General features: G+C 37.7%; 1 protein-coding gene across 28 annotated transcripts in view; it reads right to left on the reverse strand.

Annotated features, from left to right (window-relative positions):
- Nrxn3 (neurexin 3) overlaps positions 1–21,067 on the reverse strand; it is a 1,574,539-nt gene that overhangs the window by 790,533 nt on the left and 762,939 nt on the right. For all 28 annotated transcript variants that reach the window (XR_011373379.1, XR_011373377.1, XM_070028703.1 and 25 more), the window contains one exon: positions 13,406–13,525. Coding sequence is in view for 26 of the 28 variants with exons in the window: in XM_070028703.1 (XP_069884804.1) it covers positions 13,406–13,525 (120 nt within the window). In the remaining 2 variants the exon portion in view is untranslated. The remainder of the gene's footprint in view (positions 1–13,405; positions 13,526–21,067) is intronic.

Here is a 21,067-nt window from a genome sequence, read left to right on the forward strand (position 1 = left end):
AAATGTGGCATGTATAGCTGCTCAGACTTCCAGGTTTACTCTAAGAAGGAAGAAGGGTGAGAAAGAAAAAAAACACACACAAAGGAAAACATCTTGACATTCACATTTGCCACCTGAAAAAAGAAGAAAATTATATATTGGAATGTTCATTATGACTCTTACGTGCCTAAATATGCTTCTCCTAGGAAGAGAACACCTAGGTCAGGTAGAAATATGATTCTTTTTCTGAAAAGAACAATTAGGACCTTTGCATGACTCAGACCTTGAAAATATGCAAGGCCCAATCACTCATTCAACAAATACTTTTAAAATATCTATTATGTGCTTGACATTAAACATGTTCCCAACAAGAACTGATGGAAATTACATAGTGTAGTCATTTTAACAGTTTTTTTCATTACACTTATGTGACTTTTAGGATTTTTAACAGTAGGTTGCATAATATTATTATCAAAATACTCAATTAATATTAAAAGAATCAACAATGCCAGGCCTATTCTTTCTCTTTTTCTTAGATAATACAGCAAAACAATGTGGGTGGACTAGTGCCTGGAGATCAAAATTAGGAGAATCAGTGACCAAAACACTACCTGGCATGGAAACATCTCCATTTTCCTGAACTCACTGAGTTCTTTGTTTGAAAACATTTCCTAATTCCATTTGGCAAAGAGACATGGATCAGGTGGCAAAGATCCACAGGATAAAGGTAGATGAAAAAACAAACTGTAATTCTGAGTAAAGAAAATAATAAGAATGACTAGCTACACGAGCCAAATCTATCTTTGCACCCACTGAGCTTAATCAAGCATTATCAGAGGACCAGAGGGAAAAAGCAATGGGGACTTCATAACAAACTCAGAGGAAGAAACATTCAATGGAGGAGTATTTGTAGATATTCAGCTAGCACAGTACAGCTTCTCACCACATTTTCTTTTGATACAAAAGGCGCTTCGATGGCAGAAAGCCTATAACTGAACTGAAGTTATTTCCAATAATTAAATAAACTGGGTCTCAAAATATTCCACACATCCAGGCACCTTTTGGTACCCAAATAAAGCCTCAAATCAAGCTTGAGAATTTGTAGCTTAAAGCACACACACACACACACACACACACACACACACACACACACACACAACACCTCTGCTTCTCTTTTTTGCTCTAATCTCTTTGTGTAAAGGTGAAGTTAGATAGAAGGAAAAACACTGACTTCTACTTGCAAGTAGTTGGAATAATAGAATTGGATCTATAATTGACTGACACACCAGGGGGAAGAGCAACAACACATGAACTAATAGCATGTGGGACAATGGATCAGGAAAAGGCAGACAGGAAATGCTAGAAAAACAAGATTCAAAATAAAAAAACAAAAAGCCAGGCACCAGTAGCTCACAGCTATAATCCTAGCTATTCAGGAGGCTGAGATCTGAGGACTGCAGTTCAAAGCCAGCCCAGAAAAGTCCATGAGATTCTTATCTCCAATAAACTACTGAAAAAAGCTGGAAGTGGCACTATGGCTCAAGTGGTACAGCTTTACCCTTGAGCAAGAACTTCGGAGATAGTGTCCAGAATTCAGCTATATTCAGCCCCAGGACTGGCAAAGAAAGAAAGCAAAAGTGCAAAAAAGGTGCCCAGGCTCCCATCTGTAATCCTAGCTCCTTAAGGAGGCTAAAGTCCTGGCAGATCGAGGCTCAAAGCCAGCCCAAGCAAAAATGTCTTGGAGACTCCATCTCTAAGAAAAACTAGCAAAATGGCAAACTGGAGGTGCTTGGCTCAAGTAGTAGAGAACAAATGGGAGAACGTGCAAGGCCCTAAGTTCAAGCCCCAGTACTAGCACAATGGAGAACTTGAGAGAATTTCTGCACCCTGGATCAGGCAGCGGGCCTCAGGTGGAGGCCACGCAATAGCATCATGAAGAGGTGATACTGAAAGGGAGAGACTCCGGGGCCCAGAATGGAGAGCGGTCACAGATAAATTTCCAAAGCATCACATGGAGCCAGCCAGAGTAAATAGACATGAAAGATCACAGAGTGAATGGCTCAAAACAATGTATAATGATCTCAATTCAAACAGTAGTGGCCTTAGAGAGGAAAAGGATCTCGCTAATGGGGAGGGGAACAGAGGCAATCTGTGGAAAGATGGAACTGTCCTCTATCCTAAGTCAGAGTTGGTGACACCATTATGAACATTTGTCATCAGATGTGTAAGAGCTGTGCATCTTGCTGTATGAAAATTTTATGCCAATCGAAACAATGTCCTTCTAGTTCCTTTTAACATAAAGGAGAAAAATGAAAGAAGGGAACCAAATTATACTTACTAGTCTTATTTTACAAGGTAAGATAGAATAGTTTATATCATTTATGTCTTTAGATGTGGAAATAAATGTAAGAAATTATGAGTCTATATTGAAAAATACATTAAAATTGTTACCTGTGTGTGACTAACAAGGCAATATAAAAATTATCTTCTGCGAACCAATAAGCTCACAGCAAACTATCACCATCACCATCAATAAGTAACCAGCCAAGTATACCAGAAATAAATGCACCATAATTAAACATAAGCAATAAAAACGGTCTACCAATGCAGCATGCTGAATATAGCTGAAATGGAATTAGTGAGGCTACAAATTCCAACAACTCATAATAATCCCTGACAAGCTATAACACCCTGGATTGTATAAATGATTTCTCTTTGAGCCATCAGTTTAAATACCAATTGGGACCCGTAGAAATTAATATCTTCTCTGTGAGTCCAAGCTCCTCTTCATGCAGGATTGGATAAAAGATAAGTGGCAAGAAATTTTTTGAATAGAGACCTGGAAACACAACAAATCAAAAAAAGGTTGGACAAATGGGATTGCATAAAGTTGCAGAGCTTCTGCAGGGCAAATGACATAGCTAGCAAGATCAATAGAAAGCCCACCGATTGGGAGAAGATCTTTACTAGCCATACAACGGACAAGGGTCTCATATCTAAAATATACCTGGAACTCAAAAAATTAAACCCCCCAACAACAAATCCTCAAAGAAACAACTGCCCAATAAATAAGTGGGCGAAAGACTTAAAGAGAAACTTCTCTGAAGAAGAAAGAAGGATGGCCAATAGACACATGAAGAAATGTTCAACCTCCCTAGCCATAAACGAAATGCAAATCAAAACAACATTGAGATACCACCTCACCCCAGTTAGAACGGCAAAAATCAAGAACTCTAACAACAACAGATGCTGGAGGGGATGTGGACAGAAAGGAACCTTACTTCATTGTTGGTGGGAATGTAAACTTGTTCAACCACTTTGGAAAGCAGTATGGAGGTTCCTCAAAAGACTTCACATAGAACTCCCCTATGACCCAGAAATCCCACTTTTGGGCATTTACCCAAATGTTTACGAACAAGACCATACTAAAGCTATCAGCACAACAACGTTTATTGCAGCATTATTTACCATAGCTAAGATATGGAACCAACCCAGATGCCCCTCAGTAGATGAATGGATCAAGAAAATGTGGTATATATACACAATGGAATTCTATGCCTCCATCAGAAAGAATGACATTGCCCCATTTGTTAGGAAATGGAAAAACTTGGAAAAAATTATATTAAGTGAAGTAAGCCAGGCCCAAAGAAACATAGGTCCCATGGTTTCCCTTATTTGCAATATCTAGTATATGCATGAGTCAAGCGGAAAAGGTCAGATAATGTGATGTCAGGAAAATGAACCCTTAGATATTATGTATTTTAATGTTTTTTTTCTTTCATACATGTGTTTCTAACACATTTATAAGATTATCTCTTTGTTGCTTTGTATGTCCCTCCCCCACAGTATAACCCCTGCTTTCACTATATTTGATGTCAGTATAACTTGAGGAGGAGATGGGGAAAAACCAGTTGTTTAAGGATACAGGTGGACCTGTTGCAACAATGAGAAGTACAAGTTGTCATGTCCAAAACGAGCTTTACAATGTCGGTGTGGGGGGGGGGGACGGGGGGGAATGGGAGGGAAGGAGAAGGATTGGGATTGGGGGGGAGGGGGGAGGCTGGGAAGGGACGTGAAGGGTAAACAAAAGGAGGAGGCTGCAATGCTTGGTAAGAAATGTACGCATTATCCTGCCCATGTAATTGTAACCCCTCTGTACAGTATGTTCACAAATAAAATAAAATAAAATAAAAAAGATAAGTGGCAAGCAATCCTGGCTCTTGATGAATCTTATATTGCATATATATTAATATCAGCTGTTGATAGAGTCCTCTAAGCAAGAATACTTTCATTGGACAAGATGAAGTCCTTATCAATGAGACTGTCGAGAATGTCTGTATCTTCTATCTTGCTCTAAGCAACCCCCAGTTGAATTTGCACCCTCCATATTCCTTTTAGCTACCTTGACTACTGTGGATCCAGGCATACAAAAAAAGATGTCTGGAAATCATGTTGGTTCCTCAAAAGACTAATTATAGAACTTCCCTACAACCCAGCAATTCCACTCCTGGGCATTTCTCAAATAGACTACAAACAAGGCCACACTAAAGCTACCAGCACAACTGTGTTCACTGTAGCATTGTTTACCATAACCAACATATGGAATCCACCCAGATACCCCTCAGTGGATGAATCAAGAAAATGTGGCATATATACATATTTGAATTCTATGCTTCCATCAGAAAGAATGGTATTGTACCATTCATAAGGAAATAGAAAGACTTGGAAAAAATGATATCACGCAAAGTAAGCTAGACCCAAAGAAATACAGATTGCATGGTTTCTCTCCTTTGTAACTTGAATGTGCCTATAAATCTACAAGTAAACACACTGGCTGGCAAAAGACAGAAAAAGTACATTTGGACAGGATCAAATATACAGGACTCTAGACATTCACACAGTAAGATCCTCAAGGGGAGGATATTCTTAGGAGAGGATCACAAAGACTCAACAGCTATGTGCATATGATCATATAAAATGATGTTTCTCAAAATGAACTCCAAGAAATAGAAACGGGGTTTATTTTAATTTTGCTTTTGTTTTTGTTTTCTTCTCCTTTGACATTGTGTTTCATTTCTGTACCTTTTGTCTTATTCGTAAGTGTATCTGTCTTGGGGAGGATAATGGGGAGCACAGAAAGGATGGGACAAAAGGTGAACAGATACAGCAGTGATACTAGAAACTATGTTGAAAATAAACTACCTTGTAGGGGAGGGAGTTCAGGAGGGAAAAACTGGGAGAAAATGAGGGAAGAGGGGATACTGTTCAAAAAGAAATTTACTCATTACCTGACTTATGTAACTGTAACCCCTCTATACATCACCTTTACAATAACAATAAGAAAAAAAAGTTTAAAAAAGAGAAAGAAATTGGGTGTTACCTTCGCTGGTGTTTATCCTGGATGCCTCTGTGTCTATTGGTCTTTCAGATCTTCACATTCATGATCCAAGCTCATCCTTTCATGATTCCTTTTTATGATTCCTCTGGCTTAGATTTGCCTACCTAGCAGTACCAAACCAGCACAATGGCCATTGATGGATGGAACAGCAATCCTGTTATTTGAGATTATCAGTCCTTATTTAAGGTCCTTATTTAAGATGAATAAGGTCCTTATTTAAGATCAATAAAGTTAAAAAACACACAGAGAGAGTATGATCCAGAAATAATGATATGGATACTAGAAGTTATAGTATGTGTAACTGATGCTAACAAAAGTAGTTCTGTGCTCACATGATATAAACCCTTGCAGGTGCAGACAAGCCTTCATTCAGAAGCTACCCCTGAGGTGGCTATGAGACATTGGCAGTCAAGAGCTCACACTTGCAGATAGACAAGAGAAATCATGCTTTATGTACCTTCCACAAATACATAAACATTGTCAAAATGTTTGACTTGTCCATGCCTTTGCTTGACTTCTGTAAAATTAAGAATGCAGTAGGACTGTGGCTGTAAGCTCAGGTGGATGATTGGCACACATTTAAAGTGGTTCAAAAGCAAAAGAGATAGATAGTCAAGATGAAAAAGGATTTGAAATTGAATGGATGGTAACAATCTAAAAAAAAAAAGCTGTTCAAAACTTAGAACAAAGAAAGGCAAGAGGAATAGGTGTGTGTTCTTTCCACATCATAAAACAACATTATTTAACAGATACACTCAATAAATATCTAATTCCAAGGGGGAAGATATCTGTGTTGGACAATGATATTTATGGTTGGTTAATTGAGGTCCAGACTCTGTGATATGACCTGTAGATTCTTCATCAGGAGAGACATACACATTCTGTTGATAACACAAACATTAAGGAATTTTTGAAAATCAGGTAGATCATTTGCCAGCTTTATTTTTCTCTAGAACTTTCTCTTTTTAATATTTAATTTTGTATTGTTATTATAAAGGTGATATACAGAGGGGTCACAGTGACACATTCCAGGTAATGAGTACATTTCTTTTTTGGACTGTGTCATTCCATCCTTTGCTCTCTCCTAGTTTTTCTCTCCTGTCTCCACCCACAAACATTCACCAATTTTAGATTTCAGCTACATTTCTATTCTATCATTTTAAAATGTCTAGCAATTCCTCTACCTTCAAATAGTCATTTGCCATCTTGCTGTTTATAGTTTTAACGTCTTGCTGTTTCCCTCATTAAGGAGTTAAACAACTTTGACACACATTTGTTCTCTATTTGTATGAGAATTGGCTTTGACTTGATGAGAATGATGTTTGTATGAACAATGGGGAATGTTTAACTTTCTGAATCTTACATCATAGAGTAGCCATGAATGCTGTGAGGGGGCTATTAAAGGTGCCATTGTCCTAAACTTCACAGTTATGGGTTTGATTTATCTTGACAACACTCTTACAAGACAACATCTATAACTGCCTACAGTTAACAGAGGCATCTGTTAACTTGTCAAAGGGACTGGTCAAGATGGTGACAGAGTCCACGATTTGAACACAGGGACTGTTTCCACTCACACGCTCAGACATTTTGCAACATGATGAACAATACAATAACAGCAAGCAAATATGCAGAAATTGATGGTCTAGCTCCAAAGAGAATAAAAGTATAGTCGGGTGCCTATAACCTTCTTTGTGCAAGCCAAACTTTCAAGAGACGAAGCGAACCACTCAATTTCACAGTGTGAAGAGGCAGGACTGGCATTTAACTCACCTTTGTTCAAAAGCTCATTAAATTAATGGCTACCGCTATACTATCTTGCATAATTTACTATTATAAGCACTACTAATCAATCTTTTTACAATCAGCATATTATAAATAATAAAGATCAATGTTCACCAATGACTTAATGCCATTCATCAAAGCCTAGAGACAGGACCCAGTGACAGATAGCATGGGGTAGACAGGCTTTTCCAGAATACTAGAACAGGTACTAAAAGAGGGACTAGTACTAAAGGATATTAGAAAACCTATGATTTTTTTTTTTTACGTTTTGTAAAGTGCATAACATACCATGTTAAACCAAATCATGCATTTTTAAAGATGTGTGATCTTTACCCTAGCAATGCTTTAAAATAAAGATTGGATGGATGGTGCTGGGGTGCAATGGGAATATCTTGTTTTCTACTTGATTACTGGATTCTTGCATTTCTTCTCCAGCCTGCTTCTCCACCTCCCTTCCCCCCATCCTTCCTCCCCCCCCCCCCGCCCCCCATAATTCCTCTCTCAATACTGTCCCAGGAGCAGCTGTGCTTCTGCATGGGATCTTAACCCCAAGGACTATTGCCTTTCCTCTACCTTTATCTCCCCTTACCATGCATTGTCCATAACTCTACTGCAATACTTCCTCTGCTTCTTAAGGTCCTCCCCCATGGACCATGACAGCTGGCGATGAGAACCGTATCTTTATTCATGCTCATATCCACCAACTGCCTGATGAGTAAATAAATAAGTGTGCTAAGTAGCAAAAACTGCCTTATGAGTAAAATCAAAGAAGGGTTTTTTGTGGTTTGTTTGTTTGTTTGTTTGTTTGCATAGACAAAACCTCAAACCAGAGATGAGTTAGAAGCACATAGGCAAACACATGGATGTACTCTGATAAGATAATGCTTACGTATGCACATGGAGCCAATAGATAGAATTAGTACACACATGTCTAGCCCTCTGTCTGTACACAAGTAATGCTTAAATTGCCAACTTTCTTTTTTTTTCCTGAAGCCCAAATGGGAAATGTGTTTTTAACAGATTTAATCAATACACCAACCTACATTTAAAAAAATAAATAAGCCCACACAATAAATAAAAAAGCAAAAGGCCAATCAATAGCCAACAGTGCAGCTTAAGAGCCACTCCAGCGGAAAACGGTCTGAAAAGGTGCTTCACACTCCACTATCTTGCACGATCCACAGCTGCTCGCTATTGATTTGTTGTAAGCAAAGAACATCTATTATCACAGGCCAGTGTGAACCTAGCAATTTCTCCAGCAAGCAGCCGGAGATGGATGGCTCACAATGTAGCACAGAGAGCTGTCTGCTGAGAATGACTGAAGCCCCCTCATTCATTCCCTCTCTTCACCCACAAAGTCAATATAAGCACCCCCTCTCCCCAAACATGCAATGGGATTGCAAAAGCAATGTCAATATAATGTAAATTATATGCCAATCAAAACGGGCGTTCGGAACATGTAATTGTGCGGTTACAATTAAATAGGCCATGCTCAAAGCTGCGATTTGGGGTCCAGGCAAGGTGTTACAAATGTATGATCCCAGCTACATGGAAGGCACAGTCAGGCAGATGTCAGTTCAAGGTCAAGCAGGGCAAAAGTTAGCTCACCCCTATTAATCCTAGGTACTCAGTAGGCTGAGAACTGAGGATCTTGGTTGGAAGTCAATGTTGTCAGGAAAGTCCAGGAAACTTTTATCTCCAATTAAGCACCAAAAAAAAGCCACAAGTGGTGGGGGTGGGGGTGGAGCTGTGGTTCAAGTGGTAGAGCACTAGCCTTGAACAAAAGAGTTCAAGGACAGCACCCAGGTCCTGAGTTCAAGCCCCAGAATTGGCCCCAAAAAGAAAAATAATAAGCTCATTGTGGTGTTGCCATGTCTGCAATTCTAGCTACTCAGGAAGTGGAGATAGGAAAATAATGCTCCCAAATTAGCTAAGGTAAAAGGGCAAGACCCTATCTGAGAAACAAAGGATAAAGCATGTGAGGTGTGGCTTAAAAGATAGAACACTTGCCTAATAAACAATCCCCAGTCCACTTAAAAGAAACACTAATATTTGCATAAAAGCCCTAAAGCTAAAAACATGTTTATAATACTTGTGAGAGTGTGCACAGGAGAGAGAGGTTGATCAACAGTATTTTTCAGTCTGTAGAAGAGCGAAGCGCTCACCAGCAGGCTGACAAATGGGAGTGGCATTGTCACACAATATGGAAAGGGAATTCTGAATTGGCCTGAGGCTACAATGTGCCACAATATGCTAGAATTTCCCAGACTTAGACCTAGTTGAAAATACCAGTAAGAATCCAATTTCCAAAAAGCATGTCCCTATAAGAACCCTTGTAAAGTTCCATTTCCTTTGTTCTTAAAATGTAGCCATGGTATCATTAGTTGTGGGGGGCAAAGGGGAGTGGGGGAGGGAGGTTCAGGTGTTATTCACCCACTGAGAAAAGAACTCCCTAGGTTCAAATTTTCAGAAGAGCAGATGATTATCTTCAGAGAATATTACTTATGTAATCCTTCCACAAATCTTATTAGATCTTACATTAACTCCAAAATCAACCCAATGGAAATGAACTCTGTCCCCAGGATTCTACCACTATGTAGAATAGCATAAGGTTATTTCTAAAACAATCAGCAAGGCAATTATACTTGACTTTCTAAACAGATGACTTTCATTTTCTATCTCATGCAAGAAGTCACTCTTGACACAAGGTAATTGGCTACAGAAAAGCTATGTCACACCTTCACACAATCATCTTATCTTTGTTAAAGGGAATCACCCTGCAACATCCATCAAACCAAACTCACTTTTCATAAAGAATAAAGAAATAGGTGGACACTTGCCACTCAATCCTGAAGTTATTAGCTACTGGGTAAACCAAGAGTCAGAGGATCATGATTTGATTCTGGAAAGTTCTTGACATTCTATTTCAAAAAGTAAACAGCAAAAGCATGCTGGAGTCATGGTTCAAGTGGTAGAGCACCAGACTAGTGAGCATGAGATTCTGAGTTAAAAGCCTGATACTGAAAAGAAAATGATGGAACAAAATGAAAGGGTTTAGAAAACTCAGGCTAGATGAGATACAGTGTTTAAATATACATGCGACTCTGGAAGGCAACATCTATGCGATGGCATCTTAAATTTGTCAGATAAGTGCCATATGTGGTAAACAGGAAGAGAAGACTAAGATCATAAATGCTGGAATCTGCATGCAAAGTAGGGGAAGTCCTGAATGCATATTGTCTATTAGCACCTTACTATCAAACCCAGATATAAAGGACACTTTTATATATAGACAAATGTCTGCTTTGGAAAATATAAAGCTAAGCCATTTCTGTTGAACCAGTTACCATTCTTGAATAGGTAGTAATCCATTGGCATTTGTTCATTCCTACTAATTGAGAATCAACCTGAGGTCAATATTCCTTTCACCAAAACTTCCAGATTTCATTGATGACATTCCATGAATGATGCCATGGCACATTTGTCTTATTTAGGTCAAAGGTAGGTAGGTACCTTATGGCATGAATGTCACCTAGTTGATTATTCTTTATTGATAACTGCCATGCCCTTTTGCGTAAGATTCAATCCCTGATCTTTTCTATCTTCTTTCCTGTCTTTTTTTTTCTTCTTTTCCCTCCACTAACTTACTTCATCTCTTATCCTTTATTTGCAATTTTCCCCAAGATTTTACAAATGCTAAGCATGAGTACATCTGACTGTTCTAAGAACACTTAACTTTTTACACACTAAATTACCAGGAATTATTAGCAAAGGCAAATGAATAAAATGTCAGATAGGTAGCTCCAATTTGAAGATGTATGTGAGATGAAATGACAAATCACAACCCTACGGGTCAGTTGATATGGAAAACAACCATCCGTAATGTTAAATAGGCTAGCATTCTAGGTGGAACAAACTGGCTTTGACACAAGTAACAAAAGAGAAGTCCACCCAAAGAGCTTAAATGTCAATCCTTATAAAAAACATTCAATATAAGAAATTTGAGCATCCAAATATGTGTGTGTATAAATTTAGCTTTATACATATTATAAAAATAAAAATATATATTTGGATTTATATATTTTTATATTGTAAGTATAAATTCATATATATTTATTTATAAGTTTATATATATATATACAAAGTCATAGACTGTACATGTATTACATCCTGCAATTAAAATGTGTGGCTTCATTTCTACATTATCATTCAATAACCTAAGTCCTGGTATTTTCTTCAAGAGAGAGAGAATGAGATGAGCACTTAGGTCATGTATAAGCAGAAGATTCAATGGCATTGCTTACAGAATGAAGTTCAAAATGCATCAACCCACGTGTAGGTATATTAAAAACAGTTTTTTAAAACAAACAGCAGCCAACTGACATTTTCTCAGTCCCATTCCTCATATTTTATTATACACTAACAAATTGTCCAAGTCAGATAACATGATAGTCCTCATTCTAGACTGAAACACAATCTGCTCTTGGCAAAAGTAAAATCAAATAATCAGAGAAAGCTGCACAGATAAGTTGTTGTTTTTGTGCCAGAAAATAATTGTCCCTGCATGACAGAGAGGAGCTTGTCAATGATTTTAAAAAAAAATCCGTACTTACCTTCTGAAGATAGTGCACATTCACTGTAGAGAGAGTAACTTACCTTTCTCTCTCTTCTGTATGCAGTGTCTCTTCTTGACCATTTTTTAACCTGCTGTGGGATGTATATGTGATGAGGAATAAACTTGGGAGGATAAAGAAGCATTATGGCACCTGTTACAGGGAAAGTACCTTCCTAGTGAGTCTATGCAGATAAATTGGATGGAAAAGGAGACTATAGCACAATTCCCCAGGTACTGTGGATTGTCCCATAACTGCCTGTTTCAGAATGGAATTGTGTTTCCAAATCATCATAGGGAAACAAGATTTTTAGTAACACAAAATACTTGGCAAGAGCTAGCTGATGCCAAACCCTCCTGCAGACATTGCTCCATTTGAATGACAGAGAATAGGCTATTGCTTATACTTATATGAATAGTACCCTATAATTTTCTCTCTAGATAGCCACATTCCCTCTCTGTGTCTCCTTAACGTACCTTCAGAAAGCAGGTGGAGTGCAAAACTATCAAGAAAATTTGGAAATAACTATGAGATGCCTGCACATGTGAGAACACTTGAGAAGTAAGAAATCAAGAAAATCCAAACAGACAAGAAGGACACTGCATTGCAATTGGCTACTCTTCCCTGTGGCATCTCATTGGATGACCTCACTCTTTGCTCCAGTGACATCATGAGCATTCATACAAAACCAATTAAGTCTACGTCATAAATCAAACTCCTATCATAAAAGCTATGTTAAAAATTCAGAAGACCAGATTAGCCCGTCCTACTGAATCTGGTTCTTTTCCCCAACAAATTACCAAGTGTTGCTCATCTTTAAAATGGCCATGTTGGGAAAATACCATGAGAAGGAAGTGGGGAGACAGATTATAGATGCTCACAACATTTAAATATCTCTACCATTAGCAACAAAATCAGTTCCCCGTGAAATTAGTCCTTTCTTAGGACTAAGGCTTTTGACATGCCTGACCATCCTTAGTAGACAAAAAAAGAATCTATTCCAATATATGTCTAATACAGATAGGTAATAGAAGATATATGATAGATAAAATAGATATTTTGCATTCAGAAAATACAAATATATAAATAATAGCTATGTGTATATAAGCAAAAATACAAGTAAATTTGGGAAGACCTACAAGAACATCAAAACTTTCTAATTGGAAAGAAAAACTCTTGAATACCTTTATCGTATAGAGGGACTAATAAATCCTCTAAATTCAAACATTTTGAGAAAATAACTATAGTCTTCAAATACCCTCTAAATTCTAGGCAACGCAAATGGGATCTTAGAATTATTATTCAGGTGTTTCAACTAATCAAGAAGTTAACTCATTATATAAGAAACATAAGCTAAATTGCTTCTTTGTTTCTCAATCATGGGTATTCTAATGTAACAAAAAATGAGACAAAGTGTAATCTAACAACAACCAAAAAAAAATGACAAAGAGTGTTATTGAACAATGATTATCTCTTTGCTCTTACTAGAGCAAGCATACTTTCCAAGTTCCTGGGGGGGAAAAGGTTTACTTGTGAATACTTCATATAAACCACCTTTTTATAACATATTGGTCCTTAAGGTGTATCCAAACCTGTTCACTCTGTAAATCGTGTAAAAGGAAGTACTCACGGTCATTACACTGGTTTCCAGAGTAAGATGTCATAGAGCAGTCACACGTGAATCCCTCCCACTGCTGCATACAAACTCCTTGGTTGGCACATGAGTCTTCCTGACAGGTAGTACTAGGTCCTAGTAATACATAAGAAGAAGGAGGGGGGAGGAGAGGGAGACAGAGGGGGGGGATGAAACATTAGTTGGATTCAAAGAAATCAACCAAACTTATCATCCTCATGCCCCCATCCACTCAAAAACACAACCACCAAAAACTGGCAACTCAATCACATGCAATAAGGAGTCCATAGATACAAAAGATGACAGAAATCCACACTTAGCCACGAAATATCAACAATTACACACAGAGGGGAGAGGGCTGAACACACTGTTCTCCTGTAGGCAGACTTGGCTAAAGAGCTTTGTCTTAAACCTTCAACTAGAAAGATGTTTCATTTGGAGCACAGTTTTTGTTCATGAATAAAGCTGAAGTGAGCGGAAAATTGTATTCTCATGATTCTAATGTAATACGATACAATGTTTGATTCTGAAACAAAGTCCCTAAGTCTACTCTGATAGTTTTTTTAAAAGGTGTTTCATGATCAAATAGAGGAGAAGAAAGAACCCAACATGTACTGTGTTTTGTGGGTGATCCGCATTAGATAGCAAGCAATTTACCTACCATGGCTTCATAAATTCTCCAATGATGCTAACCAGTAGTTAGTATGACTTCTACTTCGTAATCTATAAAACTGAGTTTAGGGAGGGAAACTGATTTGCCCAAGGCCACCTACTTCTTCAAAACATGGTGATGTCTGCCTTACCAAGACTTAACTTAAAATACACAGCAATTCTCAAGGTGAAATCCTCAGAGCAGTAACATCAGGAAATGTCTGAGAAACAGACATTCTTGAGCCCTTATCTCAAATCTGATGAACTAGAAAAGATGGCAGAGGATAAAAATCTGTCTTCACCAGCTGCCAGGAAATTCTGACCCAGTCTAAAGTGTGAGGACTATCCTAGTACACCTTGTTTCTGCTCAGGTATTTTAGAAGCATGTCCTTGTAAGTGCAGTATGCAAATCTACAGAACGCAACAGAGCATTGTTTGGATATTCAATGGTGTGATGCTTTTCATTCCTATCTTTATTATTTTTATTGTGTGTGTTTCATATGCTTATGATATGTAAGAGTATGATGGCACACGCAGGTAATTTATTTTACCAATTATGTAGGAATTCTCAACATCATTTTCTTTTTTTTCCTTTCTTTTGCAGTATTTGAATTTGTACCTTCTCCTTCCTAAGCTAGTGTTTTACCACCTGAGCTGTACCCCTGCCATTTTTTTAAAATAGCATCTTTAGTTTACGCGTGGGCCAGGCTGGACTGTGTTACATCTACTCATGTTTCGCTTGTAACTGAGATGACAGGCTCATGCCTGATTGGTTGTGAATTTCCCTCTCCCCTGCTCAACTCCCCCACCCTGGCCCAGGGTTGGCCTCAACCTACAGACACTTCAATCTCCACCTTCCAAGCAGCTAGGATTATGAACGTGAGCCATACAATTTTCCTCAAAATTATTTTCTGATTATGAGTAGAAAATTTAAAAACTGATTATTTCAGCCTTAAAATCTTTCTGCTAATTGGGCATCTCTCTTTTTCCATTCTATTTTTCTCATTTCTGCTTGAACTTTGAGATTATACAACCCACCTACACCTTTGGAGATGTCTTAATATTCATTCACAAACCTGCATGGCTTTCCCAGACAGCTTCAGCAAACAAGGCTGATACATTTGACTCACCAAATGTATTAGTCAAGAACTAATTGCATAGCAATACTTGGCTGAGTGGGGTAGGGGGAGTATCCATTGTAATTACTGCAAATTTTGAGATTTCCAAGCTTAGCCTCACACAGGTACAGAATATTAAAATATAAGCATGGACATTCCAAAGAGATACAGGACTACAAAGTATTTGCCTCTGGATGGTGAGACATTTTGTATTTATTCATGAAGGGTGGAAACAGTAAAAGCCATCATTCCCTAAGACAAAGCTATTAGGATGACTTGAGAAGGTTCAAGACCATTACTAACACTGGGGGGAAACGGCACTGCTGCTGGGTTTCTGCAAGTCCTATTTTCCATGTGTTTCCCCCATGGAGAGATGAAAGGAGGAACATGGTCATGTTCTCAGTGGGTCTTAAACCTGAGCATTGTGTCAGACAAGTTTCATTAACAATGGCAAATCAGGACAGCTTCTTTCAGAGGATAAAAGCTTCTGAGAAGTCCACAGGACTCCCTGACCAAACAGCTCTCACCAGACAATGGACTAGTAATTCAATTGTACTCAAGAATCAGCCACACATGGAAGGCTTTCTCTTGAAAGGCAAAAACTTGGGGGAAACACAATAACTCTTTGCATGTTGATTGAATCGGAAGACAAAGACTTCTGCCAGGCTTTTTTCCTCCCCTCTAACTGCCATGTTTTAACTCTTTTCTAAGGACCAGCCTCAACACCTCTCCCTAAGAAAACCTGTTCCAATCACTCCAAAAAAAGAATTCTCCTCATTCTTGGTGGCCACGGCTCTTACAATCTGCATTATGTGTTTCTTTGTATAGTATCTAATTTAGCATTTTATGATTTTGCATCATTGTCTGCTCATATAATCTTCTAATTGTGTTATCTTTTTAGGATTTCTCATTAAAAGATTGAATTCTGTGTGTGTTGTTAGAAATCATGTAACACGCTTTGGTTAGGTCCTTTCTATGTGAAGACTACTGTGCAGACCCCGAGAAAGTGAGCCAGCAGATGTGAGGCATCACAGGACCAGTAATTTCTTTACTGTCTGGCATATCACAATGAAATGCAAGTTCAAAGCCCTGCCTCTCTCATTCACCTTTATATCCCTAATTCCTGGTGTATTTGGAATGCAGTAAGGACTCAAGAAATGTTATTGAAGGATTAAAGAATAGAGGAATGAAAGAGTGGAAGGAAAGGAGAGGGGAAGGGAGGTAAGAAAGGAGGAAAAGGGAAAGGAAGAGAAGAAGGGAAGGAAGAATGAATGAATTACTTTAGGACTTAAGACAAAAACGACTTTCCTAACAAAAATTTATCAAGAATTTATTTACCTAGAATTAATTACTTAGAATTTATCAAAATCAGCTACTATAAGCAATCTTTTGCTTGAAGCCAAATGTCTTAAAAAATAGGCTCGGAATGGATGGTATTTCATTGCACACAATTCTTTCCTCTTCTGATTTAACCACTGGCTGCATTCAGTCTTGCCAGAAGCAGAGACAAAGGACCCCTTTGTGAACACAAGCCTGGCCTAGTCTGAAATCACTAAGTGCTGAATGAACGAGAACTTGGTTTTGAATCCAGAACACATTCTAGATCAGAATTTTACTTCACCTTATTTAACTCACATTCATTTTAAAGCAGTGTATATTGTATAATATACACATAATAGCAATGACTCAACAACAATAAGAAAAGAAACACGCCCTGGGTCAGGGAGTTTCAACAATACTTTCAACCAAAATTCTCACATCATATTTATTATATGCTACACACAGTTCTAAGTGTGTTTACCATAATAAGTCAGTTAATATTCCTAAGTACATGCTAAAGAATCAGTATTAAAAGATAATGCTGGGTGCCAAGGTGGCTCATGCCCATATTCCTAGCTACCTAGGAGGCTGAAATCTGAGGATCAAAGTTTGAAGCCAGCTCAGGTAAAGTCCCCGTGCGACTATTATCTCCAAGTAACCACTCACAAATGGAAGCAGAGCTATGGTTCAAGTGGTAAATCACTAGCCTTGAGTACAAAGAGGCATACGGACAGCACCCAGGCCCTGAGTTCAAGTCCCACAGCTGACAAATAAAAGAAAAAAAAAAGAAAAAGGGAAATGGAAGAAATAAATGATTTGGGAAATAATTGGCTGTTGGTTAATGCAGAAGGCAAGAACTTCACAAAAGTAAACTGAGGTACATGAATTTCTTCAAGCTCTTAGAGATAGCAAGTAGTCAGATGAGGCTTGAATTTATGCTAATTCTACAGCCTTCTTCTGTGTGTGGTAAAGCAGAAGAAATTGTGGAGCCATTGGTTTAACAAAAGCAATTTAAATAAGGTATTTCTAACCTACAACTAGAGAAAGATAAGAATTTTAAGCTAAGCTCTTTTAAGATATTTTAAGATAGGGATGTGGATTGATTTAAAAGGATAATTTCCAATGCCATTATAATTCAAACTTCAGTTAAAGCTAAACAGGAGTATCTACTTTTGTCCAATTATGTGAACAGAAAACTATTAAATTCATAAGAAGATCTAAATAATCTTACTTTTTCTAATATACTCTGCCAAATCAATGTCAAATTTTAGACATTTCAAGGTAACACAAACCTTTAAGGATTATATATGAACAAAGTCAATCCTTTCGTCATTATTATTGATAGATGAAAACTTCAGAGAGGTCAAGAAATACCTCTATAAAGACAGGGTGTACCACTTTTGGATTTGATATATAATCAATGTTCACAATGTCACATTTCCATTTGAGAAATGATAGTCACTTCTCTTCATATAGTAGAGAAAATAACAGGGCAAACCAAAGGATGCCTGAAAACAAAAACAAGCTGACAGTGATGTTAATACTTCCGTTTCTAACCCCCTTCTCTGTTTACTACTTTACTGAGAACCATAAAATTGTGTCTTGTTTCTTTTCTGTATTTTTTGTTGTTGCTGTCAGATGATGATTTGACAGCTGTGACAAACTTCTCATGGTTCTTGAATCTGGGACTGTTTTCTCCTCTGTAAGCACTGTCCCATACTGCCATTTCATGCCTGTTACTCCTCAAATACACCTCCGCGTCAGACACAGACATCAAAAGTTGTCTCAGTATCTTTTTGTATTTGCAGATCCTTAAAGTTGAAGTGCAACCTGCATAGGACACTAGTATCACAGTGGAATTTCTCTACATTATTGCCTGGGCAGGACTTCACATAACCTACCTCATAAATGTCCCTATTGCAAATGCATAAATATTGCTATACCAGCAACAATCCTTTTTATTTTATTTATTTTTTACCTTGAAGGCAGAACCTCAGTCTTGTCAATGTTCAGCAAGGCAGCAAAACTACTCTTAACCAAGAATTTTTAGCTGAGGCTTCACAAACAGAAGTTCAAAGTCACATCATCAGGACGATGAGTGAAGACCAACAATGATATATAAAATGAAGATTACTCTCTATTGCTGCCAAAAGGAAGTAGCAAGTAAATAAATAATGCAGTTCATAAAAGATGTCTAGAAGGTACTTATACATGCTTCAGTAATATATTTAGGAATGGTGTCAATATAGGTTCAAAAATCTTAAATTCAAAGAATATAAATTTTTAAACATTAATGGATCAAAATGAACATCTCTATACCACTTAGTTTTAAAATATTTGTATTAATGAAACTTAACAACAAAATTTTTCCATACGGCTTTTTGGTGTGTGTTAGCTGGTCCTGGAACCAGAACTCAGGGCCTAAGTGCTTGACTTTTTTGTTTGAGGCAAGTGCTCTACCACTTTACCCATATTTCTACTTCTGGCTTTTTAGTGGTTAATTGAAGATTAAAAAATTTCTTGGACTTTACTGCTCAGAACTGATCCTCAGCTCTCAGCCTCCTGAGTACCAAGATCACAGGCATAAGCCACCAACCTATGTCTCCTTATTACATTTTCTTATCTTTCATGTTCATTTCTATAAAATTGGCTGACCTTACATGTTTTTTCATAACATTAACTGAAATGTGATTTATAAATTAGTAAACGAGCATATAGTTCTTAATAGCTGTTTTCCCTAATATAATTATGCTAAAATATGAAGTATTGTCATTGAAATAAAAGTTTGAATTTAAAAAAAAAAAAAATGAAGATTACTGACTAATCTTCAATTCTTTTCAATTATCTCAACCCTCTATGATAGATTAGGTATAAAGTATCTGAAGGTGGACATGGGAATTTGTTGAAACTAAAATTGCCTTCACCAAATCTTTAACTAAACAATCTTGATCAACAATAGATGTTTAATATCCAACACCTTATGACAAAGACTAGTTTATCTTAATGTGTTGATTTTAGCAGTAAAATATGCTCCCAGTGTCACCAAATTGAAGCTATAACAAGTTCTACCATGTCCACAGGCTTGTAGAATTCTTAGAAATCTCTTGAATTCTAGGTTCTCCAACACAGTTGGTACCAGCTCCAACAAGGAGCAGTCCTCAATGGTTAATGAACTACCTTAAGAGGAAAGGGATTTACCTTGCAACTTTTCCATGATAAAGGATGGGCTAAAGTCCATGCCAGTCCTGGTTATGATAGATGAAAAGGAGGGGATGACAGGTACTACAAAGACTTCTTGCTCAAAACATCCTTTTTTTAAGGGTATCTGGGTCATAAAGGCCCAATGATGAGATCACTCCTTACTTTCTTTCTTGTTCTCTCCCACCCTCCCTCCCTCCCTCCCAGCCTCCCTCCCTCCCTTCCTTCCTTCCTTCCTTCCTTCCTTCCTTCCTTCCTTCCTTCCTTCCTTCCTTCCTTCCTTCCTTCCTCTTTCTTTCTTCCTTTCTCTTTTTTGTTATTAGAGTTTTTTGTTGTTTGAAAGCCACATTGTGTAGACCAAGCTGGCCTCCAATTTACAGTCATTCAGGGGCCTTCTAAGTGCTGGGATTCTAGGTATGCACCAGCATACCCTACCACCCTTTTTCTTTTTTTAAAGAAATCACGAACAAACCCTCACAAATCAATGCCATTTTAAAAGTCTAAACTAAGGCCTCATTGTGAGCTACTCATTTATCTCCCAGCATTGCTATAATTACCCAGTGGGACAACAGAAAGTAGGGAGAGGGGTGGAAGGGAGGAAAGGGCTTTCAGAAGCCAGATGTAACAAAAAGAAATTACACTTTGCCTTAATAAACATTGTGCAAATATCATACAGACATTATTTAAAATATTGATAGAAAAACTTTCTATGGTTAAGGGTACTCTCAGTCTTGGACCACCTATAATTTCTGCTTCAGAAATAAATTCAGAGACATGCCACATGATAAAGTGGGAAAATGATTATAAGCTTTAAATCTAGTTTTGTCACTTACTAGCAATGTAACCCTGGCCTGGCTGCCTAAACTCAGTCTCCCCTCACAGATACACCATGCTACTCCCTCACATGGGGATGAGGATTAAATGAGCTATATAAGCAAGCTCATCATGAAGTGGAATCTACCCGTGAAAAATCATGGTCATGATGGAATTCCAATTTGCTAAATTCTTAGCATGTGCCTGAATAAAGACTTTCAATAAATGCCATAAACAGTTCAACTAGACAGGAAAATTCAACTTTCTTCCCATTCAAGTTGGTGTTAGTCTAGAAAAGTTAGTCTAAGGAAAAGTAAGTCAGGTTTATAGAGATCTCCTACACAGATCTCCACACAAAATTGAGGGACAGAAACAAACCCACGATGGGATGTACATGGGTTTAATTCCTATCTCTCCCACCATTTCTCATAAGGTAAACAAATCACTTCTGAATAACTGATTTCTATTATGTGAAGTGCTACATTTTATTACATAAAATATAATGGGAAACGTGAGTCAGCCCTTAGCTTTGGGGGAAGAAAATAGAGTGGAGGAGCTA

This window comes from Dipodomys merriami, unplaced genomic scaffold (genome assembly GCF_024711535.1).
Source record: "Dipodomys merriami isolate MVZ:Mamm:240054 unplaced genomic scaffold, mDipMer1.0.p SCAF_1, whole genome shotgun sequence".
NCBI lineage: Eukaryota > Metazoa > Chordata > Mammalia > Rodentia > Heteromyidae > Dipodomys > Dipodomys merriami.